The sequence below is a fragment of the Vigna unguiculata genome, chromosome 10 (assembly GCF_037176805.1).
Source record: "Vigna unguiculata cultivar grain cowpea cultivar isolate G323 ecotype 2 chromosome 10, ASM3717680v1, whole genome shotgun sequence".
NCBI lineage: Eukaryota > Viridiplantae > Streptophyta > Magnoliopsida > Fabales > Fabaceae > Vigna > Vigna unguiculata.
In genome coordinates, this window is record NC_140801.1 from 37,408,462 (window position 1) to 37,430,846 (window position 22,385).

A 22,385-nucleotide genomic window follows, 5' to 3' on the forward strand; every position below is an offset into this window, starting at 1 on the left:
CTTCCCTAAGCTCAAGTCTTTGGATGTGCTCTTGTAGGAAGATCTCACTTTGCCTCCGATCCGCCCTCAATTGGTCAAAAGTTTCTCTCCTACTCACTTCCATCTCACGTAAGATGTTGGCAATGGTCATTTGTTCACTTTCTTGGGCCATAGGAGTCACCATGGGAGGAGAATAAGGTGAGACCGACTCCTCCTCTTCTTCTACCTCCAAGATTGGATCCATATTTATGTTCCTACACCAAATACTCACCAAAAACTGAGACAAGGAAGATGTTAGCTAACAAAAAATTCCAAACCCGAGACCAAGTGTGGTCTTCTCAAGCACCCAAGTGTTTTTGATCACACTCCCAAAGCACACAAGCAAGGCTAGCACTCAAAAACCTTCCAAACAAGTGAAAATACCTTTAAAGAGATGAAAACCTTTTCAAAGCTCAAACAAGTGGCTCGACCACAACACTCTAGGAAGACAAGGAGAAGAAAACTACTAAGACAAAACAAAGATTACCTAAAGACAAGCAAGAAAAGCTCAAAAAACAAGAAAGTTTAACTTCTAAGGAAACTTGTTTTTAAAGACAAAACTTAACAAGACTAAAGCAATGAAAAACACTTTCAAAGACTCTATGGAAAGCATTTGAACAAGCCAAGATTATACCTCAAATTATGCATACATCAAGAAAGGTCATAACCAAGTTAAAGCATGGAACTAATTTGCCAATATCACCCAAAATCCAAGTATAAAATTTGGTAGCATAACACCTAGTAAAAATGGCCAAATGGATTCACCAAGCAACACATTAGCTCTCGGCCAAACTATTTTTGGTCATGAAAATAATTTTTCTTTTCAAAACTAGGTACTTAAGATGATGAGAAGGATATTTTAGGGTGTCTTGAACACTTAGTTCCCAAAAAAATTAGGTCAAAATCAATTTCAAGGAGCATACAACAACAAAAGACATAGATCTCATGCAATAGCTCAAATACTTAGAAACAAGAACAAGAAAACTCAAAGAGGCATATGACAAGAGACTCAAGCATCCAAAGACATGTTATCCAACCACATTTAGGAGCAAAAGAGTCACAAAACCGAAGCCAAAATTGCCACAACATAACCTGAAAACGCTGTTTTTCGAATTCTCGGCAGCTCTGACCTTTGCTCACTCATTTGATCATAACTCTCTCCACAAAACTTCAAATGCGTTAATTCTTTTTTTATTGGAAACTAGACTCACAGAGCTTTCTTTTGATATAAAGAACGTTACTTTTGGACCACTGAGGTAGCTGCAGTATTTTTTTCAAAAACGCACACGTTGCTGCCAGCACTGTTTTTATGTGGACCATTCAAAGATAGCTACACAAGACAAGGTTAGAACATGAAAACACCATATTCAAGGACAACCAAAGCTCTAGATACCAAATGATGAAGGATTATCTTGTTTCCTTTTAGAGTTATGAATATGGTGAAGTTGTTTAAGAAAGCTTTTTGAAAATTCCCACTGGACATTAAGATAACATGCTATCTAGATGTGAAGGTTCATTTCTCAAGCTCATGAAAGGAAGAAGAGAGTTGGATTCAAGCTTAAACACACACGGCAATAACAACACTAAAGAGAAAAATGAAAGAAGAAACAATAAAAATGGAAAGCATAGAAGATGAAGCATGGAAGAAGCACGCCACTCATAGGGGGGGATCTAAGCCAACCAAGCCCTAGAGATGAGTGATGGTGCCGCCACTTGCAAGCAAGATAAGACAAAGGTGAGTTCACTTCTAGGAAGGAGAGCTCACGAAAATTTAATGGTTGAAACACAATAGTTTAGAAATAAAATGATCAACCCTTTTACAAGACAAGGAGCACCCTTTAAATAGGAGTTCATAGGGGTCCTTTAGCAAATACAAAAACATGAAAAGGGATTAACTAGCAAACCCTAAACCTAATGTGAGAGTGAGTCTTGGCCAAGTGAAGGGAGATGATTGGTGGAGGCATTCCCATGAGGATTCTAGGCCAAAAGAGGAAGGAGACCAAGTGACCTTCTAAGGCATAAACCACAAAGGCAAAAGGAGACAAGGTACATGTCTACTTTTGCTTTTGCTTTATGCTTTTTGCTTTCCTCTCTCTTCCACTTCATCCAAGTGCTCCAATCACCAAGTGCCACCTAGCCATGCTATACTTTCTCTTAATTACCTACAAAACAAGACAAACAAGGATTAGCATGTTGGTTTAAGTTAATCTAATCTTGGTCAAAGGTCAACTTTGGATCAAAGTTAACAAGTCAACCAAAATAAATCAACTAGAAACCAACTTAGGGAATTCAAACTAAAGTAATGCAAAATAAAGATAAAGGTGATGGAATAGAAGACTCCCCTCTAGACATGCTTCTAGTGATCCTTCTTGAGGGAGCTTCTAAGGAGGTGGTTATTCTTTCATCACAGTTAGTCTCACCTAGAGCGAACTGACTCCTGTGGTGAGAGTAGCAAGTGGCCTGAAATTCATTAAGGGCTAACCTTGTGGTGAGGGAAAATTGATCCATCATAACACTTGTAAGACATAGTTCGGGGGTGAGCAGCTCGAGGGTGAGCAGAGGTATCCACCACAAGCGCAAGCATCCGCTGAATCCGACCAAGTTATACGTATCCGGATGAGGCAAGTCGAGTCGTAGTGTATTGAATGAAAGTCATAACATGCTTGGTTGATGTATGGATATTGAATTGGTGAGAAATATATTTGACTGTATGATAAAAATGTTGTTGGCTCTAGCTTACCCTGTTTATTGTATGGTTGTCTTGTATGTGGTTCTTCTTTCTTGCGATGATCATCAATTTAATTGATGGGAGCAGATGGGCGAGCTTCCCGAGGTCAGCAAGGAAATGGAGGTTCCGCTGCATAGTTCGCGTGGACTAGTTTATATTTTCCGTATGAGTTCATCTAGGGCTGCGACCCACGAAATAAATGGTTTTAGATTTATATACTTTTAGTTAACTCTTTATCCCGTTTTCTTTTGGGCATTGTGGTGTGCCATGGATCGTTGGGAGCTTAGTTTCAAACTCCCGAGCTACGCTTGTATGTTATTTTATGCGATGCTACGTTTAATTTTGCTTATAAATTAAATGGGGTGTTACAAAATTTATACAAATTTAAAGTAGAAATAATCAAATACAATTTTATCAATTTGGCAATATGAATGATAAGAGATCGTAAAAGTAAAACAACCAATACTTTTGCAATTAACCCAATTTGAATTAAAAGAGTAAATTGCTTTTATTAAACTAAAACATCAATCTCCATTTTTATTGTTTTTCTTATGCAGAATGTTTATAGTATCACATTATTTTTCTTTAAAATATCTTTTAACAATAATATTATCATGTCTTTTACCTCCTTATCCTACCTATATATTATTATTAACACATTCAAAATTTATTTATGTACCACACCAAGCTAACTTAACGAAATAATAATAAAACGATCATCATACCTACACACAAAAACATTCAAGTAACCGGTGTAGGCTGAGCCGATCTAAGCCTAGCCGACCTGAACCAATAACATAAACATCTAGAAGAATAACTTGCCTAAGACAGCATATGAGCAACACAAACCGTCAAGGGAAGTAGTCGGTTTAGGCCGAGTACCTTAATACACCTAGCAAAACCCCCCATATGTTCAATAAGCCCACAATAGTCAAATCTAAGGGCCTGGGTTAGGGCCATGCCCACTTACAGCCCAAACTAGGGCCCAGGCTAAGGCCCGGCCCATGGCATAACCAGACATAATTAATACTCTATAAATACACGTGGACCCCAATAATTAAAGGTACGCATTCATTACTCCATTAATCATCTGATTTGACCTTTTTGAGAGCTTTGACTCACTTGAGCTTCGGAGTCCCTTCTGCAGGTAACCCCTCCTGGGTCCAAGCCGATATGTACCAACCGGGAAGAGGCCAACTGAGGAGATAACGGACTACATGGGTAAGGTGACGCTTGTGCCTGACTTATCTTGTTTGTTCTCTGCAGGAACAATTGGCGCCCACCGTGGGGCACGAGACAACACCTTAGTACCCGTTTTTCTCCGAAGATGGTTTCAACCCGCAGCAGAGCTGAAGTTAACAAGCAAGCGGATGCTGGTCCCTCAGGACCTACTAGCATCACCCCTGACCTAGCTGCCATCCTAGACGGCCAGGCGCAGATGCAACAAGAACTAGCAGATCTGAAGAAACGCAATGCTGATGAGATGGAGGCGCTACGACAAGAGAACTCTCGCCTTAGGCGAAAGATCAAAGCTGATCCCACCCTGAAAGGAAAAGCCAAGGAGGCGTCTGAGGCTGCAAGGTCCCCGACCTTCCAGCCCACAGAAGAGGAAAGCGAATACAACCCCACCCCTCACACCTTCTTCACCACCCAACAAACACCCATTCCCTCCACCCATCCCACTCATTTCCCCTCCACCCAACCAGGGCACACCGTAACCCCTACCGTGGCTGCCACCCTCCCCACCACCCAGGTCCCCTACAACATACCCACCACCCTACACGCTACCCATGTCCCACCTCACAACCTACATTACCTTCCGACGACCCACATCCCCCCTCACAACTTCACCTCCACCTTTCCCACTCTTGTTCACCATCCTATCCCCCCCATCCGCTACCACCACAACAACTCAGGCGTCGCCACCCCTTCACCGATTTCATCGCCAACACCCCCTGCCTGCCCAGTGGGAACCCTTCACACTGGACCGCTACACCTGTGAAACTGACCATGACGAACACCTCAAAGTCTACATCACCCATGTCGCCCTGTACACGTCCCAGGACGCGGTCTTTTGCAAGGCCTTCCTCATCACCCTCAAGGGCCCTACTCTAGAATGGTTTACAACCCTTCCACCCTACTTCATCGACAACTTCGACGCACTCTTCCATATGTTCTCCACCCATTTCGCCGGCAGCCGACCACATCAAACCACCACGATCTCCCTTCTGGGAATTAGGCAAGAACAAGGTGAACCGCTTAGAGCATTCTCCACCCAACCCCGTTTTACCAGATATGCTTCCCTCACTATAGCCCGATCCCGCCTCCTTGACGAGGCCCTACAAGCTGACCTCATTTCACCACCACGAAAGACAACTACTCCCCCTAATGCAGATATGACCAAGTATTGCCGATACCATCGCAACCATGGCCACACTACAGAATACTGCAAAGCACTCCAGGATAAAATAGAAGAACTGGTCCGTGCTGGTCACTTTCGCCGCTTCATCCGTAGAGATGATCATCTCTCTCGATCCCGTCACCCCTCTTGATCTGACCACAGATGCCCTCCACACGACTCTCGCCACGACAGACGCCCCACCCAACCCGCTAACCAGGATCCCCAATCGGCCCGCACCGATATCACCCCCGCTGATCCTCCCCTACGCGGCACTATCAACACCATCTCTGGTGGCTTTGCTAGTGGAGGATCCACCTCTTCTGCCAGAAAGAAACACCTCCGCCATATTCAATCCATCAACCACATTACCTATTCCCATCACAGACGCCGCATGCCTCCCGTCATCTTCACAGACGACGACTTTCACGGCCTCGACCACCAACAAGACGACCCCATGGTCATCACTGTTGAAATCGAAAACTACGCCGTCAAGAAAGTCCTTGTTGACCAAGGCAGCTCTGTCGACATTCTCTACTGGGCCACCTATCAAAAACTCCAGCTTCCGAATACTGCCATGGTTCCATATGACGAACCAATCTGTGGCTTCTTGAGTGAACAAGTTACCACCCGCGGCTACATTGACCTTCACACCGTGTTTCGCGATGGAACCCAAACCAAAACCATTCCCATCCGCTTCCTTATCGTTGACGCGCCCACATCCTACAATGTCCTCCTTGGCCACCCTTCACTCAACACCTTTGGCGTTGTCGTCTCCACCCCCCATTTGGCCATGAAGTTCCCTTCCCCTTCTAGTGACATCCTCACCGTCCATTGCGACCAACGAATGGCACGCGAATGCTACATGGCCAGCCTATGCCCACAACTCCCAATCCATCAAACCAACCACATTGAGCGCCCACCTGGCTCCGGCATCGCCCTATCAGGCGAAGATCTAGACCCCAGAGTGGGCCGCAATGTTTGTCTCGAACCTGTCGAAGAAACTTCCCCTCTTGAACTTCCAAATGGCCACTCCATCAACTTAGGCACCGGTTTGAACTCTGACGAGCGTGCCATCATCACACCTATCCTTGGCAACAACACGGACCTTTTTGCCTAGTCAACCACTGACTTACCTAGGGTAGACCCTCTGGTAGCATCCCACAAGCTATCCATCTACAATGAAGCCCGCTACATCTCCCAGAAAAAACGCAAACTTGGCGAAGAACGATGCCTAGCAACTAAGGCCGAAGCCGACAAGTTACTGAGCGCAGGATTCATCGAAGAAGCTCAATACACCACTTGGCTTTCTAATGTAGTCTTGGTGAAGAAAGCCAATGGCAAATGGTGGATGTGCGTAGACTACACAGATTTAAACAAGGCCTATCCTCGAGATGCCTACTCCTTACCCAATATCGACCGGCTTGTTGACGGCGTGGCAGGGAATAAAGTACTTAGCTTCTTGGATGCATATTTCGGATACAATCAAATCCCTATGGCTGCATCTGACATGAATAAGACCGACTTCATCATGGATGACGCCAACTAGTTTTACAGAGTTATGCCCTTTGATCTTAAGAATGCTGGAGCAACCTACCAACGGTTGATGGACAAAGTTTTCAGCCATCTAATGGGACAATGTGTCGAGGTATACGTTGACGAAATGGTTGTCAAGTCTCCAAGCCACCACCAACATGCCCAGGACCTCTCGGTGGTCTTCTCCGCATTATGCTAATACAACATTCGCCTCAACCCTGACAAGTGTGTCTTTGGCGTCGACCGTGGTAAATTTCTCGGATTCATGTTAACCTAGTGCGGTATAGAGGCCAATCCCGAAAAGTGCAAGGCAATTATCGAAATGCGCAGTCCCACTACCATCAAAGAGGTCCAACGCCTTATAGGCCGCCTTACCGCAATTTCTCGCTTCCTGTCCAAACTGGCTGAACAAACCCAACCCATAGTCCAACTCCTCAAGAAATCCACCCGGTTCACGTGGACTGACGACTGTGAACAAATCTTTCAAAAACTAAAAACCACCCTAACCTCACCACCTATCCTCCACAAGCCAGACACTCGCCAACCCCTCCTAGTGTACATCACAGCCACCGACCACACCGTCAGCATCGCGCTTGTCCAAGATATAGAGGGCATGCAACATCCTGTCTACTTCATTACCAGAACGCTGCAAGATCCTGAAACCAGATATCAAATGGTGGAGAAGTTGGTCCTGTCCTTGGTTCACGCAGCTCGCCGCCTACGCCCATACTTCCAAAACCACAGCATCACCGTCGAAACCGACTACCCAATCCAAAAAATATTGCAAAAACCAGACCTAGCAGGACGGATGTCATCTTGGGCCGTCGAGCTGTCGGAATTCAACATTCGCTACAAACCCCATGGCCCCATTAAAGCCCAATGCCTCCTAGATTTTTTTAATGACCTCCAACAAACACCCACAGAGGACCAGTGGACGCTTCATGTAGATGGTTCCTCGAATCTGAAAGGTGTCGGTGCTGGCATCGTGTTAGAAGGGCTTAACGACATCCTCATTGAAAAATCCCTCCACTTTGCCTTCAAAACATCCAACAACCAAGCCGAATACGAAGCCATCCTCGTCGGCCTTTTCCTTGCCCGCGAAGTTGGTGTCAAGACGTTAACGTGCAAAACCGACTCCAAGCTTATTGTAGGACACCTAAATGACGAATTCCAGATTAAAGACCCCATCCTTCTACAATATTACCATTTGGTTCGCGCAGTCATTCAATCCGCCTTTGAACGAGTCCGCATCGAACACATCCCCAGGACCGACAACATCAGAGCCGACATCCTCTCCAAATTAGCCAACACCAAATTAAAAAGCCGCCATCGATCCCTGTTACAGCAAACGTTATCTACACCTTCCATCACAAATACCTGCCATAACTTGACCCACTCCCCAGCCGACAATACCACCCCTCCCCAAACCCACAATTGGACCACCCCCTATATCCAATACCTCCAAACCGGCAACCCACCCCAAGATGCTGACAAAACTTTGCTGGCTAAGGCCGCCAGGTATACCATGATAGGCGATGACCTCTACAAACGCGGGTACAACCAACCACTTCTTAAATGTGTCACTACAGAACAAGCGCAGTATATCATTAAGGAGTTACATGAAAGTATTTACGGATACCATTCCGGCGCACGCAATATGGCCACTAGAATCCTTCGAGCCGGCTACTTCTGGCCGATTATAGAAGCAGACTGCCAAGACTACGTCAGAAAGTGCAAACCATGCCAAAAACATGACAACCTCATCCACCAGAAACAAGAACAACTCCACTCCATACTATCCCCATGGCCCTTTGCTAAATGGGGAATGGATATCCTTGACCCCTTCTCCCCCGGCAAGGGGCAGGTGAAATTCCTGATTGTAGCCGTTGACTATTTCACCAAATGGATAGAGGCCAAGCCGCTGACCACGATCACGACCCAGCAAGTCCAGCAGTTCGTTTGGAAAGATATTATATGTAGATATGGTGTTCCACATACTATCATCATCGATAATGGCCGACAATTTATAGATAAGGAGCTAGCCAAGTTCTACACTGGTCTGGGAATCAAACACATCACAAGTTCTGTAGAACACCCACAAACAAATGGACAAGCAGAGGCGATTTACAAAGTTATCCTAGTGGAATTGCGCAAGAGATTAGATAGTGCCGAAGGCCGACGGCCCGAGGAGCTGGTAGAAGTGCTATGGGCTTACAAGTGCACCCCTCAATCATCAACAAACGAGTCCCCGTTCAGCCTAGTTTACGGTGCAGATGCCATGATATCGGTCGAAATTCGCGAACCATCCCTGCGCCGAGAATTGTACGACCCAACCCGCAACCACCAAAACATGGCCACTCATCTCGACCTCCTACCCGAACTCAGAGAAAAATCCCAGATACGCAACTAGGCCGCTAAACGAAGAGCTGCCAGAAAGTATAACGCAAACCTATGTCCATGATCATTCGTAAGCGGAGACTTAGTATGGAGAATGGCCAGCAGTGCAAGAAAGAAGGATGGTAAGTTCTCCGCCAACTGGGACGGCCCATACCGCATATGTGAAGACGCAAGAGGAGGAACTTATCGCCTGGAACATTTATCTGGGGAAGAGATACCCAACACTTGGAATGTGTCCCACCTCAAATTCTACTTTAGTTAAATGTATACTGTATTGAACCGAATACTTGTAACCCTGGGTGTGCTCTTTTTCCTCACCTGGTCTTTTTTCCCTAAGGAGGGTTTTAGCCAGGGAGGTTTTAACGAGGCACCCCAGATTCAATGAATAATACAAAGGGTTCCCAACTTTACGACTACTCTCTATTTGACTTCTAATTCGTTTAAGTTCCCCACCCTTACCACAAGTAAGCGGCCCGGGTAGAACACCCTTAACTCGTGGTTAATTCGTTTAAGTTCCCCACCCTTACCACAAGTAAGCGGCCTGGGTCGAATACCCTTAACTCGTGGTTAATTCGTTTAAGTTCCCCACCCTTACCACAAGTAAGTGGCCTGGGTCGAACACCCTTAACTCGTGGTTAATTCGTTTAAGTTCCCCACCCTTACCACAAGTAAGCGGCCTGGGTCGAACACCCTTAACTCGTGGTTAATTCGTTTAAGTTCTCCACCCTTACCACAAGTAAGCGGCCTGGGTCAAACACCCTTAACTCGTGGTTAATTCGTTTAAGTTCCCCACCCTTACCACAAGTAAGCGGTCTGGGTCAAACACCCTTAACTCGTGGTAAATTCGTTTAAGTTCCCCACCCTTACTACAAGTAAGCGGCCTGGGTCGAACACCCTTAACATATAATCGATTTCGCCAAACATAACATACATCACAAATCATCATCATCTGGCACACAAAATAGCAAACAAAACATCAATCACATTAAACATAAATGCAAAAGCAATGTACCAAGTATCACGAACTAAATGTACCAATTATTACAGACATAGGCTCAATAATATTTTCAAATCATTAGAAATCAAAGTCCTATTTTGTTGCATCATGGGCCCCCTCCACGGCATCTTCCGCCTCCTTCTCTTCTTTGGCCGCCTCCTCATCCGGACTGCTCTCATCCTCATTGATAAGCTTCCCGTCAACAACATCCTTGTTCACATCAAATTTCGAATCAGCGGCATCAATATCTTGATGAAAAAATGCCGCTTGCCGCAATCCCTTTTGAAAGTCGTTGATGTGCTCTTGGATGATGCAACCCTTCAAGTCATCAAGTTCACCTACAACACCATCATATTTTTCTTTCAGCTCATCGTAGTCTGCCTCCAAATCTTCTATCTTCTTGTTCAATTTTCCCTCTGAGTCCAAACAACGAACCTTCCATGTTCACAGCCTTTTTCTCTCCTCCTCCGACTCTCCCTTTCTCTCTTCCACGCGACCCTCTCCTCCTTAAACTTGTCCACCTTTCCCTGCAACTCTTCAACTTTTTCCCTACCTCCCTCCTTTACTTCCCATCGATATAGAGACCCAACACGACGGCTTAATATCAATGCTTTTCTTCCAAACTTGACCATCGTCCTCACAATATGATCCGCCTCCATACCGTCAATGGAGTTGATGATGATATCTGGGAGGTTGATCGCAATATCCTTTCTGACAGATATCTCCGGCAACTCGATCAAACCGAACTCCGGTCCATTCGCCCCATTGACCGATCCCGCCCCACTAGCTGACCCCGCCTTGAGTAATGCCGCCCTCACCTTCTTCACATCCTTCCCCTTGCCGGGTCGAGGCGGCAACTCGGCCTTCCTCTTCGTCCTACCGTGCAGGTGTACCTCGACCACCGATTCCTGCAGGTTGGGAACATCAGTCTTCCCAGCTGCCTTGGCTTTAGCAGCCATTTCTTTCCTCAACGTCTAGAAGAGCGCCAAATTCTTCTTTCCCAATTGCGCCATGTGCCCTACAATAACATATTAAACTCCGGTTAAAACAACTTAGAATCATTAACACAGTTTAAGTAACAAACAGATACCTTCAATATCAATAATCGGGTGCACCGAATTATAAACTCTAACTAGGCCCTTAGTGGGCAACTTATCAACAAACTTCATCAAGGTCTCCACCACCTCCTTATCCCCCGCCGACAACTTGTCGGTGCCCATATCCTTATACCGAGAGGTGGTCTCCGTCCAACTAAATGCGAACTTCGTACTCCCATTTGCGTTCAAGAAATAGGAGTTGCCCTCTTCCTTCACCACAACTTTGAAGTATTCGTCTTTAAAATGCTTGAAGGACTGGGAAAATGCGTCCAGTCTACTGATGCTGGGACGACTTATCAGAGATAGCCAAGTAGTCAGTTGGCGGGGCCTAGTATCATAGAAGTACAGAAATGCGTAAGGAGAAGGCTACATATATGGGATTGGCACAAAATGCGGAAGGCTTGCATGTAAGCCCAACTGTTTGGGTGCAGCTGCGTAGGTGCAACGTTCAGCGCGCGCAACACACCCATGATGAAATTGTCCAGTGGCTACCGCACATGTAGCTGAGAAAAGTGGCACATGTACATATAGAAGAACTTCTTGGTTGCCCCCTCTTGCCCGTGACACAGACGGTCGATGTCGCTCACCCTCTCCAGGGAAACAATACCCCCGCTTACACCTTTTGCGATAACAGGTGTACAATTCAGCCAAGAGTTCAACAAGCGAGACCACCGAAATAAGGATAATTGATTACGAACGTCGGAAGCCACCCACCCGTAACCCCCTTGGCCAGCCAGTTACTCTCCGCCAACTCCTCTGGGGGGTCTTCTCGAACCTCCCTCACTGTTTCCATAGGGATTTCACCTACCATACCCCCAGAACTGGTGCTCTCCTCTTCAACATGTCTACCTCTACTCCTCCCAGACTCTATACTCTCACTACTAGACGTAGACAACGACACGCTATCACTACTAGACATACCTTTTCTCTTTTTTCTGGAAAGATGTCGGCTGGAATTGGGAACAAGTCGGACAGGAAAATGGACACAAGATCTCTGACTGGAAATTTTCTCACAAATGAACCACCAAACCCTTAATCGTTTTAAAATCCACATTTATAGGCCAGAATCCCAAATGGCAAAAACCTCTTCCCGCCAAAATAACAACCCATACCAATCGACACAATCATTCCAAAAGACACGAGTCTTAAAAACGACGGCACAAAAACCCCTTTGATTTGACCCCTGACATCCCTTCACCTGCCATCAACCATTTCTCGCCTTTAGCCTTAACACTGTTCATCACACTTAAAGGCTGGGAGACTGGTGTACCACACCTAGCCGGTCCCACTAGCATATTAACACATACCACCCTTGACCGACACCTATGTCGATCAAGGCTGGAGGACTAGTGTACCACACCAAGCTAACTTAACGAAATAATAATAAAACGATCTCCATACCTACACACCAAAACATTCAAGTAACCGGCCTAGGCTGAGCCGATCTAAGCCTAGCCGGCCTGAACTGATAACATAAACATCCAGAAGAATAACTTGCCTAAGACAGCATATGAGCAACACAAACCGTTAAGGGAAGTAGTCGGTTTAGGCTGAGTACCTTAATACGCCTAGCAAAACCCCCTATGTTCAATAAGCCCACAATAATCAAACTAAGGGCCTGGGTAAGGGTCAGGCCCACTTACAACCCAAACTAGGGCCCAGGCTAAGGCCCGACCCATGGCATAACCAAACATAATTAATACTCTATAAATACACGTGGATCCCAGTAATTAAAGGTACGCATTTATTACTCCATTAATCATCTGATTTGACCTTTTTGAGAGCTTTGACTCACTTGAGGTTCGGAGTCCCTTCTGCAGGTAACCCCTCCTGGGTCCAAGCCGATATGTACCAACCGGGAAAAGGCCAATTGAGGAGATAGCGGGCTACATGGGTAAGGTGACGCTTGTGCCTAACTTATCTTGTTTGTTCTCTGCAGGAACAATTTATTTAAAGTAAGTTGAATTATATATTTTCCTAAATAAAATTAAAAAAATTTACAGGCTAGTTCCTAATAAAATTGAGGCAATGTTTTGCCTTCTATTTATCAGGCTGTAAGAGATATCTTATTATAATATTTTCCAAAGCCAGATGTAGAAAAAAAAGATAAATGAAGTTTATAAAGATTGTCCAATTTGTAAGATCTCTCTTATGTTACTACTCCAAGATTATTTAGGCAAAAACTTCTTACATTTATCTTTTGTATAAATTTTTATCCAAATAAATTCAATACAAGTAAAGAAAACATAACATGAATATGAGGCAAGTAAAGTCATCCAATTTTGATCACATCTTATAAGAATGACACAAGTTTTTGCTGATTTAGCAAATAAAATCCACAAATAAGAGAAAAAGAGAAATAAATACTATGTAATCTCAGTTACAACTAGGGATGTCAAAAAAATCTATACTCACGGGTATCCGCGGATAAAACCCGCAATAGGTAGAAAATGGATATTAAAAATGGATTCCCGCTACCCGTGGGTATGAGTATTTTTGCTACCCGCATGTTAACGGGGCGGGTATAGGTATCATAGTATCTGTACCCGTGGATACCCGTACCTGTTAAACTTTAATTCATAAAAATACCCTTATATATATATATATCAGTAAAAAACATTCTGACCTAATTTTTTCTAAGCTGCACATCTTGTCTTGTCTTCTGTCTTTATTTTTCCAGCTTCAAGTATTGGTACGTTGTCTTCTTCCAAGTACACCCCTTGGATAACTAATCATGTGGTCAAGGCCTAGTCAAGTAAGGATCCCTAAACTTAATATAAATAGCAAAGTTCATGAGACAATTATTTTTGTGTTCATTATTACAATATTTTTTTTCAATTTTCATTACATTTTTTTTAATCATAAAAAATATTTTTTCTCATTTTTTAATCATAAAAAATCATAAAAAAATTATTTTATTTTATTTTAGAAAAGGTAGAAATAAGAAAATGATCAAATAATTAAAATTGTACATACGTGTCAATAAAAAAATTGGGTAATGTAATACTTTTATTACATTATAATTTGTTTTATATTATAGTGCAAATAATTTGTATTATCAATAAGTATATATTATATTTTAAATAATATTATTTTTTATGTGAATTTATATTTTAAATAATTGTATAAATTTTTTATATATTTATATTAATATATTTGTATAATATTATATATCAATAGTTTTTATAGAAATGTTAGAGTTGATTTAAAAATACCATCTTTGTAAATTCAAATGTAAAATTTTAAAACAATTTAAAATAAATATATTTTAAATTTAATTTAATATATTATATAAATTTAAACAAACTTAATATTGTTAAAAATATTTAATAAAATTATCAATTTTAATAAAATTATCTTTATAATATTTATATAAGAGTTAAATTTGGTCTCAAATAGAATGAAAAAATTGTACAATTTGAAAAACAAATTGGGACTGAGCTAAATAAAAATAATAAGAAAAATGATTTTTTAACAACTAAATTTTGATAATTTTCTTTTACAACATCAACATCTTCTAGTTGACTTCCAATTTTTTCATTTCTCTATATTCCAAACCCATTTAGAAGATGTCACATCAGGATGTAGGAGAAAATTGTCAAAATTTAATTGTCAAAATATTATTATCCCAAAAATAAATACAGAGATCAAATTGAGATTCACTTGACATGTGACAATATTTTTAAATTAAAAAATTAAAAAAAATCTCAAATATTTTCTTTGTTAAGAAACCAAGTCAAGATCCTCCGTTCTAAATTTTATACTCACCTTTCTCTAGAGTAATATTTTCTTCACTATAATATTTCATATTCAACATCTTTTAATTAAGTATAATTATGGATAATAACTAACATTAACATAAACATAGTAGTATTACCAATGATTATAATTATCCATGAGTATAATTCTAGTCAAGGAAAAAAGTAATTTATTCAATATTTCAATGTTATAAATTGTATTATTGCTAACCACACATTCTCTATTATTAAATTGGATTAAATTACAAATTATATTTTGTTGATGGTTGGACATGATTCTCCTTATACATTTAAAGGATTTCGACCAAAAACAGTGAAAACGATTTCTTCTGTCTTTTGGATGTCATTACAAGATTGAAGAGAGATAAAGATATCATACTCCACGTACCAAGGTAAGATGTTCTCAGGGGTTTGCAGTGCTACAACACTGCCATGGATCAGTGTTATTCTCTTCGATTTTTTCATTGCTCCCTCTCCCATCTTTATCTACAATTGTTGAGAAAAACAAAAACTTTCATATATGTCAAACAGAGAATTCGAAATGGCTAGCAGTTGAAGAGTATGCGACATTTTCAGTTTGTGCTCTACAAAATACTAAGAAAAATCTTGGTACTGACCACACTGGCAAACTGATATGATTAAGAAAAAGTGCAAAACTCAGTTCTGCAGTGAGTACGTTTACATTAAAATGAAATCACTATAAATCAAATATAAATAAAATAAAAGCTAGGTTTCGTTTAACCTTGCTATTCCAGTGAAGTATCAAACTCAAGAATTAAATAAGTTAAGACTCTTTAAATGTTAAAGCGTAAGCCATGAAATGAAAAGCAACATTGACAAAAATAGTTTTTCATGGTTATATGGTGATTACGTAAGTGAAAGAAGGAGAATTACCTGCTCATCATTCTTCCTCACTAAATCCATCTACCGTCAACCTGTATCCCACGGACATGGCAGATTTTAGGCCAAATTTGACGGTCCTTTACGTGGCATCGTTTTTGCAGCAAGGGACAATCTTTTATAATTAATTTTACTAGAGAGACAGGCAGCCTTTCTCCAGCGATATTCTCCAGCTTTTTGCAATTTCTAATGACTAATGTTTTCAGGGATGTGAGATGGAGAAGGCCCTTGCACTCCAACGTATCCAGACTTGAGAAATCAACTAGATACAGAGACGTAAGGGAGGGAGGCAACAATCCCTCCTTCGGGAAGGCGTTGATGCCATCACATGGGCCATAGACATCGAGAGAGGTAACCATATCAATCGATATCCCTCCTAAGCTCATCACTAGTTTCTCACAATTCTCGATCCTAACTGTTGTCAAGTTAGGTGGCATACCTCCTCCAGGAAAACACTCAATTTGTTGGCAGTTGGATATGCCAAGATATTCCATCTTTGGGAGAAGAGTTCCCATCTGATGCGGCAATGACTTCAACTTGGCACAGGCATAAACTATTAAACGAGTCAAATTGGGCGCAGAAAATCCTTCTCCTGGGAATGATACAAAGTTGGGGCAGTCCCCAATTACAAAATAATTCAGACTCTTCATCGACTCTGACCCTAAGACCAGAAGAGATTCTAGATTTTCACAGTTTTGGATTTCGAGTCTGGTGAGATTTGGAAAGATAGCCGGTGGGAAAGACTTTAGTGAATCACAACTATTATTTATTGACAGGGATTCCAGTAATTCATGTTTATGTAGCACCGGGAAGTTCAATTTGTTTAAGCCACTGATATTTAGAGTTTTCAGTGATGAAGGAAGACGATCACCTGGAAAAGATATGGCTGACGAACAATCATTTAATGACAAGTCATTCAGGCAAGTAGGTTGGATTTCAGTGATGGCCTTCATCATGGACTCCACCATTGGGCTTCCTGTTATTTTTATAGATTCCACCGATTGAGGAAATGCTTGTAAGCCCACTTTGTTGCTTTCGCATATCTTTAATGTTCGAAGGGCGGGAGCCCTTGGGAATGAAGAGACAAGAAGCTGGCAACTTTTAATCTTGAGTGTTTGCAGAGTAAGAAGGTGATTTGGCAAATCTCCCTTTAGTTTGGGGCAGTTTTTTATATAAAGTTCCTCAAGCACAGGAAAAGCTTTTGAATCGGAACTCCACATCTCCCAACAAGGCATATTAAAAATGTATAGAGATTTAAGGGAAGGAAAGGGTGCCACAGATGAACAATCTTCCCTCTTATAAAAGCCTGCATCAATAGTCTTCACCGAATTCATCTCTGAAATAAGGATGTTCTCGAGAGACGGTAGTTGCCCAAGTGAAGGAAGCATGCAACAATTGTTACAATTTTTTAAATGCAAAGATTTCATGTAGCGGTAGGATAAATTGTCCATCCATTTGGGAAATCTTGTTCCATTATAACCTTTTATTCTAAGGGATTTCAAGTCTTGGTGAGGTTGTAACTTGCCGAGTACATCTAATTCAATTTGAAAGTCGATGCTACTATCGTTACTTAAAGACCATTGCAAGTCTAAAATGCTAATGTACTTCTTATTCAATATCCCGGCTTCTAATGCTTCTTCGCCATTAGTAACATTCTCCAATTTCTCAATAGAAAACCGGCCATGGAGATTTGGGAATCCTCCCAATTCTTTGATACTATTCTCTTTATGCTTGCCCACAATGTATAAATCCAACCTCTGTAATTGATTTAGTTTCCCCATTCCTTTAGGCATCTCTTCTATGGAACTTTCAAAAATTTCAAGACGACGCAAGTTTACTAGATTTTGCATTGCACTAGGCAACTTAGTCAGCCTATAGCAAAAAGCCAACATCAAAGTTTGTAAATTATACAAATTGCACAATGACTCTGGCAGTGTTTCTATACCTGTAGAAGTGAGATCTAGATAACGCAAATGGATCAATTCACCTATTGAATCAGGCAAAACAAGCTGACATTTTAAATCAGAAAATGATAAAACTCTCAAGTACTTGAGCATCGACACTATAATACATGGTGTCTTTCTGTTTTTGAAGGGAGAATAGTGAAAATAGGTTGGTAAGAAAGTTCTCGAAAATTTTACCCTGTCAAGAACTTCAGTATCTGAGACCGGATCACTTAATCTTGTAAAAGACAAATGGCGAGTCTTTCTATCAATTTTGGTTTCTTTTCCATGTTCATCTGCTCTGAAATAGAAATCCCCACCAAGGAAGGTTGCTAGATCATGCATCAGGTCATGCATCACGAAATGATTACCCCAGCTCCAAGAACTCGAACATTGGAAAAACGATCTTGAAACCAAATCGTCAAAATACTCCTGACCAACCTCTTCTAAAGTTTTTCCTTTTCTTGATGGTTTTACAAGATCTTCAGCCATCCACAGCAGGATTAGTTTATCTTTTTGAAATTCATAATCCTTGGGGAATAGTGAACAATAAACAAAGCACCGTTTTAATTGTGGAGGGAGATAATTGTAACTAATCCTGAGTGCTGGGATAATCTTACACTGAGTTTCGGGAAGTTCCCAAATGTCACTTTCAAGTACATTATTCCAATCCCTTATTGCGTGCTTTCTTTTTAGCATTCCTCCAAGAGACTGTGCAGCTAAAGGCAACCCATTACACTTTTTAACAATCTCCTTCCCAATCTTCTCTAGAGATTCTCTATTGTGACTGCCTTCTGAGAGTGGAAATGCATGGCTTGCAAACACCAACCAACAATCTTCATCTGACAATTTGTTTAGATGATATACTTCAACAGTATGAAGAGGGACTACAGCTGCTACACTTTCATTGCGGGTTGTCACGAGAACTTTGCTCCCCCTAATCCCACTTAGAAATGGTTTTGTAAGACTACTCCAGCTATCACAATCCTCGATCCAAACATCATCCAAGACAATCAAGAATTTTTTACCTTTCAGTTTCTCCAGCAAGTCAAGTTGAATTAAGTTTAGATCATTCAATTTACAAGGCTTTTGCGTAATTTCCTCTAGCATAGTTTTTGTGACTTTCACAATATCAAATATATCAGAAACACAAATCCATGCCTTCAATTTGAATGTCCCGTTCAACTTGCCATCGTTATACACAGATCGGATCAAAGTTGTTTTTCCAACCCCACCCATGCCTACAATAGGGATCACAGACACTTCTTCACCATCACTGCTATCCTCTAACACCAACTTCATTATGGCCTCCTTGTCTTTATCCCTACCGTACATACCATATCTACCTTCCAGAGATGTTGTCTGAGCATTCCATTGTTGATTGTTTTCCACCGCAATCTCCTTCAAATCGAGACTCTCCTTTTGTTTTAAAATATCATCTAATCTTTCAACAATGCCCTCCAACTTACTAACATTAACAAGCTTGTTCCTTTGGAAAAGGTGAGAAAAGGAATGACTTACCCCCTTTTGAGTAGCAGCTTTAGTAGAAACTTCGTCAAGTAAGTCATCAGCCTGGTAGACAACATCATTGAGAAGATCGAGCCATTCTTTGACATTGGAGTTTGTGATTTGTTTCTTCTCAGCATCAGCAAGCACAACTTTAACCACAAGCAGCTGGCTCTTCATCTTTTGAAGCAATTTGTCAGGCTTTTTTCCACGGATGAAGTTGACAAGCTCAGGGGAAGCTAGTCTGTCAAAAAGAACGTCAATGAAAGCAGAAAGGAGTGCACCACCTACAACGGCTAATGCCATGATTTCAACAGCAAACAAGTGATTATTTCTCAGAAAGGAAATGTTATGGTTGCAGTAAACTGGGTTGGTTCTTGACGGATGAGATCAGAAAGGAAAGGAATTTCAGTGAACCATCTTCACTTTAAGTTGCGTAGCTCTGTGAAATACCTACCCTCAAAATTAACCGTTAGATATGTGATATATTAGTTAAAAATTCGATGGTAGAGATTGAAGACGCCTACCTTAGATGTTTAGTGGTGGTGGGTGTCGCTCTTTTAAAGATAAGGTTCATGTTTCGATACTTTTTTTAACATGGAATCTCAGGGAATGTACCCACTATCTAAATTAATATAACGTGGATATATTAATTACAAATTCAATGGTTGAGACAGAATAAGTTGATTTGAGTTAATCAAAGATATTCAGTATATTTCCTTTTTCATTCTTTGTGTCTATGAAAAAATTTATGAAACAGAGTGATATTGTTTGTCACGGAGCCTAGTCCAACTATTGTTGATGACACAATGTCTGTAGCAATTATTGACTTGAAAAGTATAACAAATTAAATATGATATGGGAAAGACAAAACTTTGGATGATGAAGAACTTGCATCCTTAATGTTCATCTGCAGGCATGTATTGATTATAGCAATTAATTTCTACGGCTGAATTTAGCTGTAAAAAGGCTTTGTTTTGCTTGGTCCAATTGACATTATATAAAATTGTCTAATAGAAGATGTACAAGTTGGATTTAAAGAATTTTATACAACTCTTGCTTGGCATGTTTTGTTTAGGAGACATTGGGGACTGAGGTGACACCATTCCGTATGGAGCCAATTTAGGTCGGTAGCCACACCCACACTCTGTTTATACTGGCGTCTTTTTCTGCAGCAAAAAAGTCTAACTTCTAGATTGATGATTCTAAATCTCCACTTGAATGAATTTATATAAAACTCAACTTGACTTGTTATAGTATTATGACCAACACGACAAAAACTAAATATATTAAAACTAAAAATATTTATTTGCAAAATAATTTCAATCATTCTTAAATCCAAAATCAAACACGATAAAAGTAAATATATTTAAACTAAAAACAATTCATCATTTACATATATAATTTCTTTGTCAAATAATTATTTAAATAAATATTTTATATTAAAGTACAGATTATGAAATTTTCTCAATTAAAATTTATAAGTCTATTTATTATTTCTCCCAAAATTTCATATATAACAATATTATTACTAAACATTAAAATTTAAATTATAATAAAAAAATAATACGACATACAACAAACAAACATCAATAAATATTAAAAATAATAAAATTTTACACTAAGAACAATAATAATTTACCAGAAAAACAATTTAATTTATGAAAAGTTGACAAAAAATTTATATTCATTATTTATAACAAATATAATAAAATAAAGTCAACACAAAAAATTATGTAGAATACACAATAAAATGAGTATAAATGAGTATGTACCTTACCCAACAAATATACTAAGTATCCCGATCCAACAAGGTTCATTCAACATTATTGACCTAAAATGATTAAAAAATATTCTAAGAAATATTTGGTGATGCAATTATCATATATTCATATAATATGTGACTAAATATCGGTAGTTTGATTACATTATAATATCTATTAATACATATATTAACAGAATATATAGTTAATTAGGTAACATATTGTATTATTATTACTATTATGCTAATTTAACATATAAACGATAAGTTGTTATATTTGTTGATATTATTTTATATTCTCTGGATATTATTAGTTTCCACAACAAACCTCGTAGGGTCCAAAAATCTTATAAATACACATTGTGTTAGAAGAAAATAATGATAAACCAAACCAAGATAGAGATATGGATAAAAAGAGATGATTCAGTAAAGCAGTTCTTATAAGAAAAAAAATAACAATATAAGATAATGTAAATGAGGAAATGATAGAAAAAGCTTAGGTTGAGGCATGCAAAGCGTTATCCTTAGAGAGAGAAAATATCCCCACTACATAGGACAAAACACAATATTATGCACTCCTCCCGAGATATAACAACTTGTCAGATCAATCGATTTAGTGAAAGATCTCTGAACCTTACGAACACCACTATTTTAAAAGATAGTATAGATAAGAAAAGAATAAGACAAAAAACTTTTGTAAGAACTCTAGTGTTTGTTGTTGAGTGTTTTTCCCATGCACCTAGGTGGTATTTATAGGTAGAAAAGGGAGACATGGTGTAACACCCCATTTAATCTATAATCATAATTAAAAAGAACGTCACACAGGATAATACAAAAGCGCAGTCCTGGAGTTTTAAACATTACTCCTTACAATATTCAAGGCACACAACTATGCTAAAACTAAACAAGATACAAAGTTCAACAGTAGTCAAAATAGAAATTTAAAGGATAGACTAGTACATGGGCCATAGCCTTAAAATAAAGCCCAAAGCAGTAGAATCTAGCCCAGATGGGCTACGCAGTGGAACCATCACCTCCCTATTGGCCACGGGTGTTTCTCGCATCTGTTCACACCAATAAATTGACGATCATCGCAAAAAGAGATCACCACACACGCAGGACATACAACAAATAACAAAAGGGTAAGCTAGAGCCAAAAATGGTATTATCATACAATCATATACATTCTCACAGTCAATTATACATATGTCACCCAAGCATGTTATGACCTTTCAAACAATACACTAAGACTCGACGTGACTCATCCAGATATGTATAATTTGGTCAGATTCAGCGGATGCTTGCACTTGTGGTGGATTATCCTATTCACCCCCAAGCTAAGTGT

General features: G+C 40.3%; 1 protein-coding gene across 2 annotated transcripts; it reads right to left on the reverse strand.

The window, feature by feature from the left end:
- Positions 1 to 1,616: 1,616 nt before the first annotated feature.
- On the reverse strand, positions 1,617 to 19,756 carry LOC114166994 (putative disease resistance RPP13-like protein 1). Of its 2 annotated transcripts, XR_014985357.1 has the most exons (4): positions 15,824 to 19,756; positions 15,318 to 15,415; positions 12,967 to 13,104; positions 1,617 to 2,180 (listed from the first exon to the last, which is right to left on the reverse strand). XR_014985357.1 is itself a non-coding variant. In XM_028051880.2 (2 exons), the coding sequence occupies exon 1, from the start codon at positions 19,582 to 19,584 to the stop codon at positions 15,844 to 15,846; it is 3,741 nt and encodes a 1,246-aa protein (XP_027907681.2). In that variant the 5' UTR covers positions 19,585 to 19,756; the 3' UTR covers positions 15,099 to 15,415; positions 15,824 to 15,843. The 2 variants fall into 2 exon arrangements, 1 of the variants encoding a protein (XP_027907681.2); XM_028051880.2 differs by lacking the exons at positions 1,617 to 2,180; positions 12,967 to 13,104 and having other exon boundaries at positions 15,099 to 15,415.
- Between the last annotated feature and the right edge of the window lie 2,629 nt (positions 19,757 to 22,385).

Bases quoted from the DNA above. Each gene is read 5' to 3' on its own strand.
- LOC114166994 (XM_028051880.2), bottom strand. From the start codon at position 19,584: ATGGCATTAGCCGTTGTAGGTGGTGCACTCCTTTCTGCTTTCATTGAC.